This window comes from Otolemur garnettii, unplaced genomic scaffold (genome assembly GCF_000181295.1).
Source record: "Otolemur garnettii isolate 467f Iridium unplaced genomic scaffold, OtoGar3 scaffold00154, whole genome shotgun sequence".
Classification (NCBI taxonomy): domain Eukaryota; kingdom Metazoa; phylum Chordata; class Mammalia; order Primates; family Galagidae; genus Otolemur; species Otolemur garnettii.
In genome coordinates, this window is record NW_003852549.1 from 1,087,086 (window position 1) to 1,107,471 (window position 20,386).

General features: G+C 36.9%; 1 protein-coding gene across 3 annotated transcripts in view; it reads right to left on the reverse strand.

The window, feature by feature from the left end:
- The window catches only part of TRPC4 (transient receptor potential cation channel subfamily C member 4), a 262,688-nt gene that overhangs the window by 36,489 nt on the left and 205,813 nt on the right, over positions 1 to 20,386 (reverse strand). For all 3 annotated transcript variants that reach the window (XM_003799706.3, XM_023519068.1, XM_012811340.1), the window contains 2 exons: positions 19,417 to 19,753; positions 1,311 to 1,450 (listed from right to left, as the gene is read on the reverse strand). In XM_003799706.3, the coding sequence (XP_003799754.1) occupies positions 1,311 to 1,450; positions 19,417 to 19,753 (477 nt within the window). The remainder of the gene's footprint in view (positions 1 to 1,310; positions 1,451 to 19,416; positions 19,754 to 20,386) is intronic.

Genomic DNA, 20,386 nt, shown 5'->3' on the forward strand with positions numbered 1-20,386 from the left:
ATGGGGACACAATTTCAGAATCGTAAGACAACACAAACGCTTTTTAGTAGAAGGAGGTCTAAATACTTTTATAGATGTAACTAAAGATCATTATAGAGGAAAGAGGATTGAAAAGCTATCCACTTGGTAACAGGCTATCCACCTTCTCCATACATGCTTCACGTCCTTCAGTTAAGATAGTACCTACTGCTGCCTTAACCTCTTTAAGATTATTAGTATTAATGTATACAGAGAAAATTACCAAATTATGTTTTCATTCTTAAAACATAGGTTGCTTTTCATAAAATTGGTAAAAATTGCTTTTGCCTCATATGTTTGTGAGCATTGGCAACACTTTAATTGAACAAATACCGGAAACTGTGATCTTTTCAACTTCGGGCAATTTTGATCTTATCATGACTAAACATTGCCCACTGAGACTCAGGCCACTATTTTAAGAACTAGACTAAATAAGCACAAGTTCATTTAAATATTTGCATTTTCTAGTTCAGATCATTAAACTATATGCATAATTATGTAACACCTGATTAGACATTCTTTGTTTTTTGCTAATTCACTAACCATTGTGAAAAACATTGTTTTGTTTGTTGTTCATTTTTTAAGAAAGATGAAAGGAAATTAGGGAAAGGAAAAACAGGGAGGAGAGGAGATAATCCTTTGGTTTAAAAAAAATCACCCAAAGTATCAAATAATCCCAATTGCCATAGAAGGACAAAATGTTTTATGTAAATTATGTGGTTGGGGATAAGATTGATGTTGTACAAAATCTGGGGGAGTAATAGGTGTGTGAGATTTCAGGCACTGTCATATTGAATGGGACGAGGAGACAGAAATTATATTCTGCTCTAATTATATCAAACTGTATTAGTTTCAACTGAAATAATAACTTCAGTGCTTTGAAAGAGTAATATTTTGATCCATCTATGAAATTTTACCTATTAGATATAACTGATGAAAATAGATTTTGGTTGCCCAAATTTAAACATTGTTTGAGGTAGAATATCATTAGAAATGGAAAGGATTAGAGACTAGAGCAGCTATTGTGAATAATTTTGTTATAGTGATCTATTTTAATGTAAGAAAATTGGACGATAACTTCTAAATATTTTTTAAAACTTGTTTTGTGATTATGGATTATGTATTACCTGTGTATTTTATTCCTATATGTATATCAACAAGATCAAGAGCTGATGAATTTCACATACAGATAAAGTCCTAGGTAACTTAATTAGAAAAGGCAATAGCCTTTGAAGGTATATATCATTAATAATCAGAATAGATGCTTTACCAACAGCATAAATAACAGTTACCTTTACAAATGCAACAATTTTCAAGGATATTGTTGCTAGGTACAAGGAGTTCATCACAAAATCCATTAGATTCCACCAGTCGTGGATGTAATCTTGAAGTCCGCCATCCCACATCTGTTTAATTTCTCCCCATATAAAACCTGAAATTATAGAAAGATTTAATGTAAGTGTGATTTTCAATCAAATCACTAAAAAAAGAGAAACATACAGCTTAGCCATAGATCTTGACACCCAGGAGATCATCCAGGTATGCTGGATACAAATGTGTCTTTGATAGGTGATCATACTGACCCATGTCTGATCATCCCAGACACATGCTAAGACTGGCAAGACACTAAGCTAATTCTAGACAATCCTCTGAAGACAGTCTCACTTTTTTTTATTCATTTGACAAATTCATAAGAATTTGCGATTTTTAAGTTAAACTATAATTCCTCTAGAAGTATATATTTCTCTCACAGAAGATACAACATTTTCTTGTAAGTAAGTGCCTTATGATCTATTTTTATTCCATTAGTCCAAGTCAAAATGACTCCTATATTCATGAGAAATGACATATCTAGACAATGTAACTGGCTTCAGACAGTTATTGGATTACCCTATTGCATTTCTTTGAATAATTGGTACCTTCAGAGACCAAATTTCAGTCTTAGGGAAAGGATAGTTATAACAATCATGATAATTCACTAACCGACCTTATTATCTAGCAATCACTTCAAAGCTATATATCCATAGAAAATATAAAGAATTTACATATAAATTCTTTCCTTTATTCTGGTCACATTTTAAATAAAAAATGCTTTATTTTTAAATTCTGCAAAGTGCTTATAAAATGTCAGTGTAGATCATTATTTTATTTCTACAATCTTATTAAAGTTTTATAATTGTGTTTCTAGAGCTTGATGATGAAAAAAAGATATCAAAGTATCCACAATCAGGAAATATGAAAAAGATAAATATAATATTATAAATATATTAATACAAGCAAGCAATGAGACTTCTTTAAGATAGTAATAACATGGAATGTGAAATGTGTAACACTTAGTTGAACATCTGCTAAGGGTGTAAAAATCTGGAGAAAGTATTGGCCCTATACTAAAGGCAAGGAAAGGTCTTATTTTGGTGCAGTCATCAGAGAGATGAGAAACCAGGGAGCCTAAATTTTATAAGCATGTTCCTTAGCTCACCTGTGGCAGGGTGCAGAAGGAAGACACACTGGCATCATATAAGTGAATAAGAAGAATTCAGCAAAAATTTTTAATCAAACTTCCAAAGGCGGAGTGTGAGCTAGAGTGAACAGAACCCTGGGAGCCACAGACATGAGGAGAGTTTCTATTCTCTTGCTTGCCCTTCTCCATGGACTCCACCTACTGCTCACAAGAAAGACAGTAGAGCAAGCCCACAGAGGCTGTTCTGTGGGAAAGGCATGAAGTGCCTCCTCCCAAGGAGCAGAACACTTTAGCCCCATGGAAGAGTCAGGAAACAGTCTAGGGTCAGGATTCCACCAATTCCATTAGGTTCCCTACTGCTGGGGGGTGGGTGTGGGGGTGTGGTGGGTGGAGGGGTGGGGCAGAAGACTCTCCCTTGTACATAACCTGCAAAGTTTGACTTCCAGGGAAAAAAAGGTGGATCAGTGAGAAAGTTCCCTGCCTATCACCCAGGCAGAGGCTTGCCCAAGTCTGAACTTGGACCAGGACAACAGAGAAGCTTTCTGCCCTTCACCACCAGGCTAACAAACACCAGGTAATGTGTGGGAGCTGATAACCCTGGAGGGGCCTCCAAGGCACAGGTGTCTACAGGAGGTCAGGACCTGCAGGTGGAGCAGGACCTGAGGACAGTTCTCCCTCCCTGTACTAAAACTAACTCCAGCAAAAGCAAAACCTAAACACAGCTCAACTCCTGACTATAGCTCCTCTAATCCCTGAACTAATCTAGAAGAGAAGGGGTATGTACATGCATGTTTTCAGGCACACATGTTTTGTATTTCTCTTGCTAATCTTCTAGATAGGTAAAATAAACAACCTTGCAAAACACCCATTCACACACACGGACACCCCAGAACATAATGTTCCATATTCAAATTGCAAAAAAAAGATGAAGCATTGAATTCAGACAAGGGGAAAAAAGACATTTGCATCTGAAGACTGATAGAAAACTTCTGGACTAAAACTAAATAGGACAGAAGACACAATGATGTAAAATTTTTTCCATGCAGAAAGGAAAAAAAGTCAACTCAAACTTAGACACAGCATAAATAGCACTAATAAATGAAGATTTACTGAAGACTTTTTCAGGCACACAAAATCTGAGACAATTTATTACTGCCAGGTCCATGCTACAAGAAATCCTAAAGGGATATTTTTTAGCATAAAACTTATGATACTAGACAGAAACTTAGAGTCATAAAAAGAAATGAAGATCTAGAAACATAATAGTTAAAATACAAATAGACCAGCTAAGTGGATCAAACTTGTAATCCCAGCACTTTGGGAGGACAAGGCAGGAAGATCTCTTGAGGCCAGGAATTCACAACCAGCCAGGGCAATACTTAGTAAAGTATCTAAGGATTGGGAAAAAAAATATCCAATGTACTTGGTACTACTGTGAAACCAATTTATAATCACTCACACTTTCATATGAAAGATGATCACAACTATAGCCCAGGATGAAGGAGGGAAGGGAAGGGGGAGGGGAAGGAAGGAGGGTGGGTGGTTAGAGGGAGGGTTAATAGGGGGACCACACCTGTGGAGCATATTGCAAGTACAAGTTGGATCTATCAGGTGTAGAACATGAATGTCTTAACACTGTGATTGGGTAAATGAGGTGAAGGCTATGTTAATTAGTAGGATGTAAGCACTCCAATTTGTACAAACAATCAACACTTTAAATCCCACAATGGCTTAAATGTATTTTCATGATATATGTAGAAATGACTTAATAAAAAACTGTATTCCAATAAAAATAAATAAATAAAAAGTAAATATACTTTTGAAGTATATATATATTTTGCAGTTTTTGGCCAGGGCTGGGTTTGAACCTGCCACCTCCAGCATATGGGGCCGGTGCCTTACACCTTTGAGCCACAGGCACTGCCCAAAGTATATTTATTTTTATTATAAGTAAGTATATTTATTTTTATTTAAAATTTCTCTAACAAATAATCAACTGCCTAAAGAAAAATGGTAGTGCTGTATTGTGGCTTATAACAGATGTAAAATTAAAGTGTATGATGTTAGCACAAGACAAAGAGGAAGAAGATGCACACCATGGCAAGGTCCTTATGCGATGCCTAAACCAGAACAGGTTTTGAAATTAGAGCATGATAATTTAAAGATTTACATTATAAATTTTAAGTTACCCTCTTAAAATATTTTTAAATGTATAAGTAGAGGGCTATAAAAGTAAATAAGTTAGTGTTAGACAAATATTTACTTAGTCTGATGACAGGCAGCAAGGGAAGGAAATGTGTTCTGAAGAACAGATGGAACGAGCAGAGAAAACAGCAGTCAAGGGGCAGAGTTTTCAATTCACCAATATCTACAATTACACTGAATGAAATATATGGTTTAAACACTAATAAAAAGACACACATGCTCATACAGGAAAAAAACTGCAGGACACAGTTATACTATAATTCATCCATAGGTTAGATGTAAAGAAATAATAAAGACATAACAAAGCACTGATTAAAAGAAGGCTCAAGTGTCTCTGCAAATATAATATAAAAGTAAGATAAGTCAGAAGAAGCAGTGTTACGAGGTGTGTAGAGGGCTGAAACATAACCATAAAAAGGTCAATTCACAGAGAAGACAGAAAAATGTTAGATGTACATACAGTTAAGATGCCATAATTATTAAAATTAAAATGAGAAATAGAGAAAAGTACACTTATGATTGGAGTCTCATTATTCTTCTCTCTGTAACCAATAAAATGAGTAGTCAGAAATTTAGTAATGGCATTGAATACCTAAACAATACTATTAACTATGCAACACAGCAGAATTCACATTTCTTTCAAGTGCTCATGGAATGATCATCGAGATAGAGAATATAAAGGGATATAAAATAAACCTCAACACATTTACACAAGTTAGAACTGTACAAAGTGTGCTTATGTCCACAACAGGATAAAGAACAACAGCAGCAAAAAATCAAGAATGGAATGTATCTGGGAAACCCCTAACTATTTTAAAATATTGAACAACCTACTTCTAATAGATCTTGGTTTAAATAAGAATTTATGAGAATAGTTGAAAAATATTTTGTAAAGATTGAAAATGAATATACAACCAAAAGTTCTTTGAGATGCTGCCAGAGCAGTGCTGAGAGGACAATCTATAGCTCTAAATGCTTTATTAAAAAGAATAAGGAGCACAAGTCAATGATCTCACCTTTATGACACTAAAAAAGAAGAGAAACTTTAAGCTGAAACAAGCAGAAGGAAGAAAATAACAAATATAAAAACAGAAATCCATGATATTTGAAATGTACAACTTAAAAAAAAATCATGACAACAAAATCTAGTTCTTGAAGTGGTCAATAAAATTGATAAACCAGAGTAATGAAGAAAAAAGAGAGATGATATAAATGATCATTATAAGAAATTAAAGAAAAAAGATCAGTGCAGATCTTAACAACATTGTAAAGATAACAACTAACTACATAAATTCTATAACTTAAATAAAAAATTTCCCTGAGATATAAACCAAAGTCACTCAGGAGGACATAAAGTAACCTGAGCTGTCTGATATTTATTAAAGCAAATAAATACGTAGTTAATAACATTCCAACAGCAGCAGAAAATCAAGTTCAGTTGACTTCATGGTGAATTCTATCAAACATTTTATGAAGAACTAATATTGGTGCTAATCAAACTTTCCCAAAAATATAATATGAAAAAACATTTAAGAGGCAAGTATTACTCCAATAAATTATCAGAAAAAATGTTTCAAAGAAAACTACACACTGATAACTATCATAAGGATGCCAAAAGATTCTAAACAAAATATTAGTGAATTAAATATTCACTAACATACATCAATGATATTTTTATCACTGTAATATGTAACAATAACGAAAAATCAAGATTAAGTGTTAGGAAATGCAAGGTTGTTTCAAAACTTAAGAATCAATCAATTTAATTTACAAGTAGGTTGTTTAATTTTTAAAAATAGTCAGGGGTTTCCCAGATACATTCCATGCTTGATTCGTTGCTGCTGCTGTTCTTTATCCTATTGTGGACATAAACACACTTTGTACAGTTCTAACTTGTGTAAATGTGTTGAGGTTTATCTTTTATCCCTTAATATTCTCTATCTCTATAGCCCATCAACAGATTGTTGAAAAAATATGATCATTTTAATAAATGCAGTGTCAACATTTAGCAAAATCTAAAATCCATTCATGACAAAAACTTTCTGCAAATTATAAATAAAAGAGAAATTTCTCAATTTAATAAAGGATATAAATGTTATAAAACTCTATAACTACTATCATGTTAACATGTTCCATAAAGGGCCAGAGAAGAAATAATTTAGGTTTTGCATTTAATAAGTTGATATGAAATGTTCCAATCAACTATGTAGCAAACTGGTGAAGGTCCAGATATGGGGCCCTTGGTGTACTGACTCCCATGGTGGTGGTTATATGACTGTATGTGTTTGTTAACATTTTATATCTCTGTGCTGCTCCAAAAAATGTAATGTTTAACTTAACTTGAATGCAGTAAAAATCATACATTGATGCTGATGAGAGAAAATAGAATAAATAAATAAAACAGCATTATATATATATATAATTTATATATACTTTTTTCTTTTTTAATTTTGAGACAGAGTCTCACTCTGTGCCCTGGGTAGAGTGTCATGGCGTCATAGCTCACAGCAACCTCAAACTCTTGGGCTTAAGCGATTCTCTTGTCTCAGGCTCCCCAGCAGCTGGGCCTACAGGCACCCATACAACACCCTGCTAGGTTTTCTATTTTTAGTAAAGACAGGGTCTTGCTCTTGCTCAATTTGATCTCAAACTCCTGAGCTCAGGTAATCCACCAGCCTCGGCCTCCCAGAGTGCTGGGATTATGGGTATGAGCCATGATGCCTGCCAAAACAGTAAATATCATTGTAACATTGATTATAAGTAATATATGACTCATAATACATTTTTTCATTCTCTGCATGTTTAAAAAACAGTATAATAAAATTTTGAAAGAAATAGAAAAGTGGTAGATAGACATGATCTTCTATCATTAATTAGTGAAAACTATTAATAGCTATTTAAAATTATTGATGAAGTTTTATTTTTAAATTTTAAGTTACATTTAAATTAATAATCCAGATGAGAACTAATTTCTGGTGAATTACAGGGTTTATCTTAAAGTCTGCTGGAGACCGCTGCTCTATTCTATTTTTGGCTTTCTCTTTTGGGCTTCTTCCATAAATAAATCTCTCTTGGAAGTTCAGATAGAATTGGGGCATTACTGTATAGGTGATAATTTTTACCACCTCACTATTGAAGAAGAGTATATCACAACCGAATAAAGTATGATGCATGAATTGATGGGGAGCTGAAACTCATTTTAAACATGGAAATAGTTCTCTCTCCCACACCAAGGTGCTTTTCCTAGTAAGGCAGCGACAGTCACAGAATCCAGAAAGCACAGAGTCTGTGAGAAAACTAAGCCTCAAAAGAGGCAGTTTGAACCAAAGAGACACAGGGTTAACTAATACTATGCTGCTAGTTACAGGAAAAACTGGGACTGGCTCAGAATCTCCTAAATGTAGTACATTTAGAAAATATTTTCTTATTCTTAAGACTTTACAATGTAGCTTATCTGTTTGGCCTCGCTTGAAACAGCCAATACCCAGAGACTGGAAAATATGTGCGTGTAATAATTGATTAGACAAATGCATTTCAAGTTAATTTTTAGCAGAAGGCACAGTGATAAGAACTAGGACATGCCAGGTGAGTGAGGTGCTGGCTCACTCAACTTGCAATTGAGTTTGTGTCTTAGCCTAGTAGTCCCAGCCCTCTAGATTTTGGTTATCTCATTTCAAAAAAGAGAAGGGCTTCTAAGAAGTATGATTTTAGTAAATTTCCAGGCATTGCTTCTTCCTGTTCCGATTATCAAAATTTTCCTACAATTAATCATCACAGTAGTTGCCAATAGAGATGAAAAAGCATCTTGTACCAGGAGACACAGACTTGCTCTGGTCTGCCCAGAAGGCAGAGCTGGATCTTTGAAATGAAAAGCATAGAAAGACAGCTTCCAGCATAAAGAAGAGTTCTCTGGCAATAAGAGTTACTGTAAACCTGGTGTGGATTATCCAGTTTAACTGGTGAGCTAGAGATTCCAATCCAGAATTTTGCCTTCTGTCAGTATACTCCAGAGAAATTACAGCAATGAATGTAAAATTGGCCTATGTGATCTCTAAAATTCATTCCAACTGGATGAATTTGGGATTCAGTTGTTTTCATATTCGTTATAAAATAAAATCTATTTTAAAGTACCCGGTAACCAACCAGAGCATTTATGTTTTATTACCCAACACAGATAGATTGCATTATCTCCTTGCCTGCTTTTACTAAACTGAAAAGCCAAATGCGGTCACAGTCGCCAAAGCAGCTAACTTCAAACTCTTTGTGGGCAGGTATGCAGAGGAAGAAAGACAGCAGGCCTGAGTGCCTCAGACTGGGCAGCGTGGATGAGACGCCAAGTGTGCTCAGGATGGGCAGCATTTAAGTCGAGAGTTCTTTAACATCCAAGCAGACTTTGTTCTTAGCAGGTGGGATGAAGGCGATGAGATGTCAGCCGGAAGTTTAGACTAGAAGGACTCTAAGATGTCCTGAGAAGACTAACAATAAAAACTCATGTTTCTATACGTGGCTAATCCTTTGGAGGGCGAGAGGAAGACATTCAATCTGATTTCTTGACCACCAAAAATCTTATTGTACTTCTGACCTTTGAAGGGCACAATTGTTTGGGATATAACAAAGATCCTGGCAAAATGAGGAACTTGTGCTGTCTTTTTTTTTTTTTTTTTAACCTGAGCTATAAAGCTGCCAATAAAGTGCCCTGCGGGGAATGGGCAAAGATCATTCTGTGCTTTTGTTTTTTAAGCTCTAGATTGAACTGTCACTTCATCTGGCTCTGGTCACCATGTACCGGTTTGGTGGCTGTTGATTTTTGTTAGTTATAAGCATGTCAGGGAACTGCCAAGTTTCATCTATTCTGGCAACATTCACTGAATCTTTGAAGAAACAGGACTATAGGCAAACCAGAGGGTGCTATTAACTCCATGCAAAATGCATCCAGACAGTAAACTGTTCACGGTGAGCCCAAAGAGAACAAAGCTTAAGGGAGCTCCTGTCACAAAATGTTTGTCCTGTTCCCACAAGGGGAACATTTCAAAATTGCTTTTTGCTGTTTATAAACAGATGACATAATTTCTCAGAGTCCTGGTGGAGGCCTAATTACAGGCATGGATATCAAGACTGTGGGGACCAAGGAAGGAAAGATCACAGTGCAAATGAGTCAGACAATTTCCTTTTAAAGATATTTGTGGATGCTTGGGAATTTTTCCTATTTTTTCCTACCTTTCCCATAACAGTTTCCACTCATGGCGGTTCGAGCGTTCTGTGGTGTCCTACCCTGAGAAGCTGGCTGTGAGGATGAGCCAGGGCTCAGATGCCACACGGAACAGCCCTGCAAACACGTAACTCTGCAAACAGATGTTGTCTCACCCTGTGTGGCTGTCCATATTTGCACAAACCATAACCAAGAACCCTAAACAGACAATGAGTCACCTTGTCACCTATGGTGACCTCTAGGGCCTTTCATTTAAGCCCAAATACTGTCGGGAATCTGACCTTAGAAGTGTGTTCATAGAACACAGAGCTCCATGCTAAGGCACCAAATCAATGAAGATAAAAAGAACACAGTGAATTCTTCCCTGGTGGAGTTTTATTTTATTTAGTTGGTCTTCAAATCAGGGAATAAAAACATAGTTGTAGTCTCTAGATAAGATTCTGCTTCTATTGAAACAGACATTTATTTATTTGAGAGAGAGTCTCACTCTGTCACCCTGGGTAAAGTGTGTGGCGTCATCAGAGCCCACAGCAACCTCAAACTCTTGGGAATAAGCTATCCTCCTGCCTCAGCCTCCTGAAGAGCTGGGCCTTACAGATGCTTGCAACAATGACAGGCTAATTTTTCTATCTTTAGTAGAGACTGGTCTCACTCTTGCTCAGGCTGGTCTGGAACTCCTGACCTCAAGTGATCCACCTGCCTCAGCCTCCCATAGTGCCAGAATTACAGGTATTTAAATGAGCTGTTCTATTCAGTAGAGGCTCATGATATGCTGGGACCCTGAGAGGCACTCAGTTAAGGGGCAGCTCCTGCTGTCTCAGCATTGTATTTAAAGCACAAAGCTGAAAACATGGGACCCAAGTATCCGCTTTCTGAAGAACGCTAACAGAAAATTATAGCTGTCTCAAGACTGTAAGTTTCAACTAAGTACACAAAAAATAGCTGAGCACTGTGGTAGGCGCCTGTAGTCCCAGCTATTTGGGAGGGTGAATTGCTTGAGCCCAGGAGTTTGAGGTTGCTGTGAGCTATGATGCCACAGCACTCTACTCAGGGTGACAGAGTGAGCCTCTGTCTAAAAGAAAAGGAAGAAAGAAAATATAGTCAAATCTCCCCTTCTAGGACTTACCAAAATACATCAGAACCATACCTATCTATTATGAACCATTTCCCTCTGCAACCCTGTGGCAGGGAGAGGACTGGGAGACCAAGGAGGCTGAGAGCCTGAGGACAGGGCAGTGCAGTCCTGTGCTGAGAAGGACAGTCACACTCGCAGTACTGCTGCCTTCCAAAGTCAAGTGAGGGGACTCCAAGAAAATCCCTCACAAAGTCAGGGGGTTTCTGTATGGAGAAACTGCTCCCTCATTCCCTGCTGGAACATCTGCTTGGAAGTTGGCTTTCTTATCTTGCCCTGGGTCTAGTTCAGCAGGGAAAATAGAAGCACAGTGGGGCTTGACCGTAGTGTGGCCCATGGCAGCCTGACCTCCTGTAAGGAGGCACAAGGTTCTGTGATGCTCCTGGGGGTAAATGGGTATTTTAGAAAAGGCTGAGTTTGAGCCATATTGCTAGGACTCAAGAGGGACTTGTGAACATCACAGGACCCCAATAAGTACTGACTGCTGGTTATAGGAGTTGAGGCACTAGAGGAAGCTAGGCAGAGGTGAATCTCTGACTCCAAGCACTGTGCAGTGCAGAGGCCCAGCAGGGCCCTCAGGGACACCTGCATGCCCCTTGCGAGAGTCAGAACCTCAATGCCTGCCAGACTAGCTATGGAGCAACAGTCAGGAAAGAGACTGGGACAATCAGCAAGGAAAGAGCTGTCATCAGGACACCAGTTAAGTAATGAAGACAGTTAACTTTTTCTGTCATCCCTATCCCTAAAGCACAAGAATGGAGAAACATTAAGAGTCTGTGTCCCACCTTTCATTCTAGCATTGCCGTACCAGGATGAACAAAAGAAGGACAGTTCCATCCAAACTATGTGGTCAAGCCTTTGTTGGGAAGAAAAGATGTTTAAACTTATTGTAAGGTTCAAGTTTTAAACTGAACTGGACTTACTATTAAATAACTCAAAATTTTAGAAAATGTGTGATGCCTAATAGTGATATCATTAAGAAGCAATGGAAGGGCATTGATGCCAGGTAGCTGGGAGAGCCACTGGAGGAAGTGAAACCCTTTCTTGTTTAGATTTTAATGAGTTGAAACTCCTTAATAAAACCAGAAATGAATTTGAAATTTGCATGGAATTTAACTTCCAGAATCATTACTCAATCTTGAATGTTTAAAATACCTCTGGAATTTCTAAATCAGCTAACCATAATCTGAATTTTTCATAAGAATCCATAGTAATTATAGTCAGCAGATCATACTTCATAAAACAATGCAGTTGTATTCTTTTTATAGTACCACTGTTTAATTTAAAAATGTCCATGAAAAGTAAGAGATAGGATGCTTATATTGATGGGAATAGAATGAATAAATATTTTTTCAAGTCTTTGCTCAAGTTATCTTTTCAATGAATAGCAGCAGCTCTTGCTCGATATATAGTTTTGCATAAGTGAGTATCAGTTTTTTCACTATGAAAATTACCACTCTCAACTTAAGATAAATTTCTTAAACCAACCTTCCTTCCTTCCTTCCTTCTTCTCTCCTCCCCCCCCTTCTCTTCTTTTCTCTCTTTTTTTGGAAATAGAGTCTCTCTTTGTCACCTAGGCTAGAGTTCATTGGTATAATCATAGCCCACTGCACCGTTGAACTCCTGGGCTTAAGCATTTCTTCCTGCCTGAGTACCCTGGATAGCTAGGTGGGCACCACTACACTGAGCTATTTTTTTAAATGTGTGTTTTTTTTTTTTCTTTCTGGAGGCAGTGTCTTGCTAGGTTGCTCATGTTTGTTTCAAACTCTTGGTCCCAAATCATCCTCCCACTTCACTTCCCAAAATCCTGAGATTACATGTGTGAGCTCCCATACCCAGCCTAGTATTTCTAAAATAAATATGTCCAAGGAGTACCCCCTATACAGAGAAATAAAACATTTAAAAATTAATAATGTTCTTAAAGGAAGGAAATTTAGAGTTAGATCTCAGCAGCAATTAATACATGAAAAGCAAAAAAGAAAAAAAGGAAATATCTTCAAGTTATATCAAAGGATTTTATTCTTTATTTCTCTGGATAGATTTTTGCGGGGACTTTATTTCTTGGGATAGATGCTTTTTGGGGGATTAGAAAGCCACATGATGTTTTAGACTGGAAACAAGGCAGTGAAGGCAGTGTGTGACAGAGGGTGGCAGTAGTGATAATTTTGGCATATTTGCAAAATAATGTCAATCATATCTTAAAGAGCATCGCACCTTTACTGAGTCAGAAACATGATCCACTCAAATTTAACCTGTGTCAGAGTCTGAGCTGGCCACCAGAGGAGGAAGTCTGGAGACTCAGCAGGAATTCCTGGTCTGGCTTTTCCTCTTTCCTTCTCCTCCTGTATTTCTGGGGCAGGGTCTTGCAAAAGATGAAGCTCTAGCTCTGGACTGACACTGACAGAATCTGAATCTTGTATTCATCCCTTGGGAGCTTCTTGATCCTGGACAAGGGCTCTAATTTCTCCAAGTCGGTTTCCTTTGTGAGAGGTGAGATAGTAACATAATTTATTATGGTTAAATGGAGTACGCTTTCTATGGGGTTCAAACAAGAACATGCATTTAAATCTAACTCAGCGTCTGTTTTTTAAGTTCTTACTATTAATACTATGACTACTATTTTTATTCTGAACTAATGGAAACTTACTCTACATTCCTTTACTCTTTTTATGTTGACCCTCTAATTTCTGGTATTGACTCCTCCTTTTGTATCTTTTCCCTTCTTCCCTTAAATCACTTGAATCATGTTGCCAAATATTCTTTGAGACCTATAGAATGCAGTTTTGGTGTATCAGGTTTGTATTACATTGTGATGGCCTAAAAGAGTTCATTTTCTCTCCAATAATGAAGTCATTTACTTAGCATTTGTAGGTGTACACAAAACAATTTAAATCTTTGTAAATACTGACTTTGTTGAGATTTTACTGTATTGGTATTTATATGTCCATAAAGATGACCTTGAGGTATATTTTTCCTCACAGATAAACAGGAAAAATGAGAAGCATATGTTATACTGCAATGATTATATGATTTTCTTAAAAATTAAAGTAGTCATTTTAAATTAATAAATGGACATTTTGCAGCTCCGTTTGTCTATACGTGTTTGCAGTTCATTTGCTGAGATTATTTGGGCACAAAGCCGTGGGATGAATAGGGAAAGGTTTAGGCTATTTTTCATAATTGCAAGGATATTTTGGGCGGACGCCTGACGGATGGGTAATTCAAGAGTGAGGCTAAAAATACGAGTACCTGAAGCCATATGATCTTAATGACTTCAGATAAAACATGAAGAAATAGTCACAAGAAAGGAAGAATGTATATGCACAGAATTATTTGTCTTGATCTAGATGAGGATGTGATCATCATTTCTAATTTTACATCTCGAATGTAGCAGGCCTTGTTGAAATGTTCAGACTTGTTAATATCAACCTTTTAAAACATAAAAATATAAAATAAATCATGGAAATGAGAGACCAATTTTGTTAAATAAAAATTGCTAAATAAGTATGTGTCACAGGCAAGATGTATAATCTGGATATTATGAGAAATGCTTACTTTATGCCTAGGCATTCAATAGAGGATATTTTTAACAGAGCTTAGATATCCTCCCATGATACATCTTTCCCTCAGCTCACCCTTCTCATCATCATGCTTGGGGTGCCTGGATTTACATCCTGTTTAATGGATGCCACAATGCCAAGTCACTGGAGCAGCCATTTTGTTTGCTTGCAGGAACAAAGCATTTCCTGTTTTATTAATATATTAGCTTTCACTAAAGTTCTACTTATTTTATGAAACACATCATCTGTTCCATAATATCTTGCTAAATTGATTATATAAGTCTACATCTGGAATTTTCTATATAGGTACACCTTTTTGTGCAAGAGGATTAAATTATGACATGAGTTTGTTGCAACTGAGTTATAATGGACTCTGAGGAAAAATTCAAACTGGGTTTTGGGAAGGCAGGAGCTCTGGAATCCAAAAGTTTTATATATTTTTTTCCCTATTATACTTCATATTATGTCCAGAAACAAATGACATTTTTTGGAGATAAGACTACTGCTATAATTAGATGAACTCCTATAATGCACATTATACATGTAACATGCTTTATTTAGTTTGCATGTTAAGTTTCTATAGATAGAAATTTCTCATATGAATATTCTATTTCTTTCATATTCCTAGTATTTTATGTTAAAAATCAAACTCTGAATAAGCTAGAAGCTTCAGAATTATGGCACCACAGCAAATAACAGTCTCTGGTCTTTGGGTGTCCAGCTCCTTTCAGTCCATCATTCATTCTGTCCAGTGACATTTTCTCTCCAGACTCCTGAAAAGGATAGCCCTATTATCAGGCATGAAGGAATGTTTGATCAAACTATTGTTTGAATTTTTACTCTAGCTTGAATAGGTAATCTGAGAAAGATGTTGGTGTCTATCCATCTGGAATTTATCTATCTATTGTCCATAACTAGTTTTCTCCTTTGGTAAGAGCTGTGTGTCACAATGATCAAAATGGTAAGTTTGAAGCCTGAATGAGGCTTTGGATTTCTTTCTCACATACCAAAGATCATCCTGACAACAAATACCTGCAGGGAGAACTCTTGAGGCTAGTGATGAGAGAGAAGAGGGATTGACAACCTTTACTTTAGCAAGTCTAAAGTAAAAAAATTTCAAAAAGCTTTGCAGAATGATGAGTTACAACTTATCAAGGCCATCACAGCAGAGGGACAGAAGAGCCATTGTGGACTGCTTTCTAAAGATATAAAGCCCCAATAGATTTCAATTTATATAGTCAACAACATGTTGAACTTCAGTAGGAAAGTTGTTGATAATACCATAGAAACGTGTGTCATTGCACTAACCCACAAGACAACTAGGTCTGTATATGAGGTTGACTTAGAGTTATTATTGCTGAAAAATAGCAAAGAATGTGTTACATAAAACAACAGAAATTCCTAAACAAAACTATACATCTTAAGAATAAAACAGGATTAATTTGAAAACCTTTAGAACAGTGGTTCTCAACCTGTGGGTTGTAACCCACGGGAACTGTATTAAAGGGCCATGGCATTAGGAAGGTTGAGAACCACTGCTTTAGAGAGAAGGCTTTCAATAGGGAAAAATAAAGAATTTTGCTAATCATAAAAAGTGAAAATTTATGATATAAATGCAATAGAACCTCTGTAAGTTGACAACCCAAAGGACTGTAACAAACTGGTCAACATACAGAGGTGATCAGCATAAGGAACTAGGCCTACTGTACTGATACACCCATGTAGTGCATGTCTGGTCTATGAAAATCAGGTCAGCTTAAGGAGGTGGTCATGTATGGAGGTGGGCAATGTAGGGAGGCGTTAATAAGGAGGATCTACTATACACTCTGAATAAAATGAAGCTAAGCATGACTTAAGTCACCAAATAAGACCATGCTTTCTGTCTATATCACACTTTTGGTAGCAGGTTAAAACATTCATACCTGATGTCTTTGACGCTCCTCTCCTCCCCCTATTTCTCCCTCCCCCCACAAAAGATCAATTTTCTCAGAGTTAATGATAGCTCAAGTAGACAAGAGGATAGAATTCAGTGGGACTTCAGATGTCATCCATTCTAAATCTTTCATTTCACAGATTGAAGACACTGAAAATCCCTAGAGGTTGTGACCACCCATATTTTAATAATCTCTTAGTGGTAGACTGAGCATGTATTCAGGTCCAGGGCTTTTCTCACAATGGCCAATAACAGAGAGCTCTGGTCCCCAGCTCTGGTGCACAGACGGGCACCAGACTGTGGCCTGTTGGGAACCAGACTGCACAGCAGCAGGGAAGTGAGCAAAGCTTCATGTATTTATAGCCACTGCCCATGGCTCACATCACCACCTGAGCTCTGCCTCCTATCATAGCAGCCTCGGCATTCGATTCTCAGAGGAGCACAAACCCTACTGTAGACAGCGCATGTGAGGGGCCTAGGCTGTGTGCACTCCTTATGAGAATCCAGTGCCTGATGATCTGAGGCAGTGGTGCTGGTTCTGGGAAACAGCTACAAGTATAGATCATCATTAACAGAGTGGCCTGACTGCACAGAGACTATAATAAATTAAATGTTTTTGGGATAATATTAAAACTTCATTCCCCTGTCTGGGGAAAATTCTTCTATGAAACCGGTCTTTAGTGCCAAAGGTTGAGAACCACGGAATACACTCCTTACAACTGTGGATCTAGCAAAGCACCTAGAACTCAGACTTAGATGCAAGACTGCTCCTAATTCACTGGACTTGGTGAACATTGTAACTGTTTGACTGATCTATCTGATAAATACTTCCCTCACATCCTGTTATTTAAGCAAGATGATTGTTTACATGCATTTTTTTTTAATTCCGGGAAATCTCTTTTCATCCTAAAAATTTTCAGATAAATTAACTCCCTATGGTCAGGGCACCTTGAGAAAATGTTGCCTTTAGCAGATATTTTTCTCAGCTAGAATTATAATTCTCACCATTAAATGTATACCTTACTTAACCACATAACTGTGGTTAAAGTATAGTTTCTTCTAGCCAACATGCATGAAATATTCTGTCACAAGTGAAGTCTGGAGCAGAGAACCAAATGACTATTTTCATTGTACAAGTTTTTACAGTTTGGAGTTTCTATTTTTTATATTATTTACAATTTTATAACATTATATAATGTACATATGCATTTATTTGCTCGTTACCTATTCCTTCCAATATAATTTAAGCTTCAAATGAGGAAGGACTCTTTCCTGTGTTTATTTGTTGTTTTACTTTTGAATCACTGTCACACTGCACTGTGCTAACTGCTGAGGATGCCCTCGATGGCGTTAAAGAAAGATTAGAAATACTATAATTGCATGTGCTGTATTTTATCTATAGTATTTTTCAAAATGAAATGTTCTGTATTTTATTTGGGACATCAGGAATTTTAGACATTCAATGTAAGTTACTCATAATGGGAAACTTAACACCTTCTATAAGAATTGTTCCAAAAAGTTTTCTATGAAGAAAACTCCATTCAAGAACATATTCCAAATGAGAAGTATTTAGTTTAAATGAGACAGGTTAATTTTATCTTTGATATACAACTGCAATGTCATAATTACAGTGAAAGCTCTGTAAATTGACCACTGAAGGAACTGCAAGCTATGGAGGTGGTCACCATAAGGAACTAGGCCTACTCTACTGAGATGTACAGGTGGTGCCTGAAAATAAGGTCAACTTAAGGAGGTGGTCAGCTATGGGGGTTCTACAGTATTTTATTCCAAAGGACACCTACAGATTAAATGTTTTCTAATTTAATCAAGATCACCCTTTATGCACATCTTATTAATGAGTACCTACCCTATCTCAAAGTCTACTGGAGAATGTGTTTTCCTCTGAGTAACGAATGTAAAACATCAAATCTTGTCTGTATGAATTTTTGTTTTGCCAGCAGTGGAAGTGCAGTTTTTATAATTTTGCGAATTGCAAAGTAGAACTATTGAGAGTCGATTGAGAGAGGCCGTCTTTTCCCTTTCTGCCACTTTCTCATTTTAGAGTCTTCTGTTTTGATGGTTAACCCAAACTGACCTTCTGAGATTGCAAATCATGAAATCTGTCGCATATTTTCTAATTGTTACTTGATGAGATGGATATGATACCAGAGGGGTTTGAAATGATGGGCTAAATTGAGAAAATGTTATTTCTCAGCAAACCACAGTATGATCGATGAAAGAATAATTAAATGTAATTTTTAACCATGGCTATAATAAGAAGAAAGTAAAACCAATTTTTCACTATTGACTGTAAGGTTTCTGCTTTACAATGATTTGCTGCAGATCCAACACTATTTTCTTTCAATGACAAGAACAGAAAGAAAGGGAAGAATGTCTTTTTGATTTTTTTGCTATTATTTTGGTTTCATACAAAATTAAAACATAAATTTAAATGGATTGGTTCCTTAAAACAAGGGCTGCAGTTACTTTATATACAGAATCACTGATTCTTTATTAATTTGTGCTTTCTTTTAGATGTCTTACCTCTTAGGAATATGAAAATGATTATTTATGGCCAATAAGAGATGTTGAGATGCTTTAATAGACAAACAATAAACAACCCCCCCCCCCCCAGATAATCACTTGTGGAATATAGAGCCATTAAAATATGGGATTCTAAAACTGAAGGTTACATTTCAATTTCTTGGGCTGCACTTGGGAGGGGCCCACTGCAGCTTCTAGAGCCTTCTTGGATCAGGTCTTGGAGCTATTCCACAATGGTCAGAACGGGTTTTAAAGAGGCCTACGTCCCAAACATTAATGAATATTATTTTCTGAGCAACAAAACCCCATGGCAGCAACACATTTTTATTATATTTTCTATAGTAACACATTTACCCAGGACCCACGGTAATATCATCCACTCGACGATGGTTGGCGGTGGGCCTTGCCTGTTCAAGTCGGACCTGTCGATGTGCTGAGAGGCCAGCAGCAGTAGGAACAGAAAGGTCAGATAGGAGGCTGTGTGGCAGATGAACTTGATAAATGGCTTTCTGATGAACAGTCCCAGGGGGCTTTTAGGAGCTATCAGGTAGCACACAGAGAAGACAGGGAAAAGAAGTCCTATTATGAAACACGTCACCATCTTCACAGCCCAGTGTCTTCTCCTCCAGCCTGGAAACTCGTCATACCAGCGAGATGCCAGCAGCTGTTGGCAGTTGGGCTGGGCAACAAACTGAATCAAAAGGAAAGGAAAAGGGAAAATAAGTCAGTGCTCTATGTGATGGCTTCAGTCCGTCCATAAGAACATAATAATTTTAAAGGCAGTAGCTCTGGTTTGCATAATATTATATCAATTAGAGAGCTGTAAGTAATTCTGTGATTAAAGCTCATGCACTGAACATTTATAACATGCAATGCACAGTGCTACATGCCTAGTGAGACACAACTCAAGTCAGAATATTATGGCTGCCCTGAGGAAACAAAAACAGAAATGGAGAATGGGACATGCATAGGATATGTTTGAATTGTAGAAAGCAGTCTTCAAAGACACACCCCACACCCCCACATGTATGAATACATGAATGCCACTGTTTCTTGGCTTAGTGGTTATTTCTTTGTTATAACATTACCCTTGAATGTTATTTTTATGTTTGTGTGTGCATTAACATTTTCTGTAATAAGCATTTGTTACTTTCACCATCAGAAAAGATAAACATACATTTAAATAAGTTGAGGCAATAAGGAAGTGCATGTGAAAGAGTATTAAGATCACCAGAAGGTACGGTGTCATAACTTAATTTGGCAGAACGACATAAATACTTTACCTAACCGTAACCAACTATCACGTACGAACATTTCACAAGCA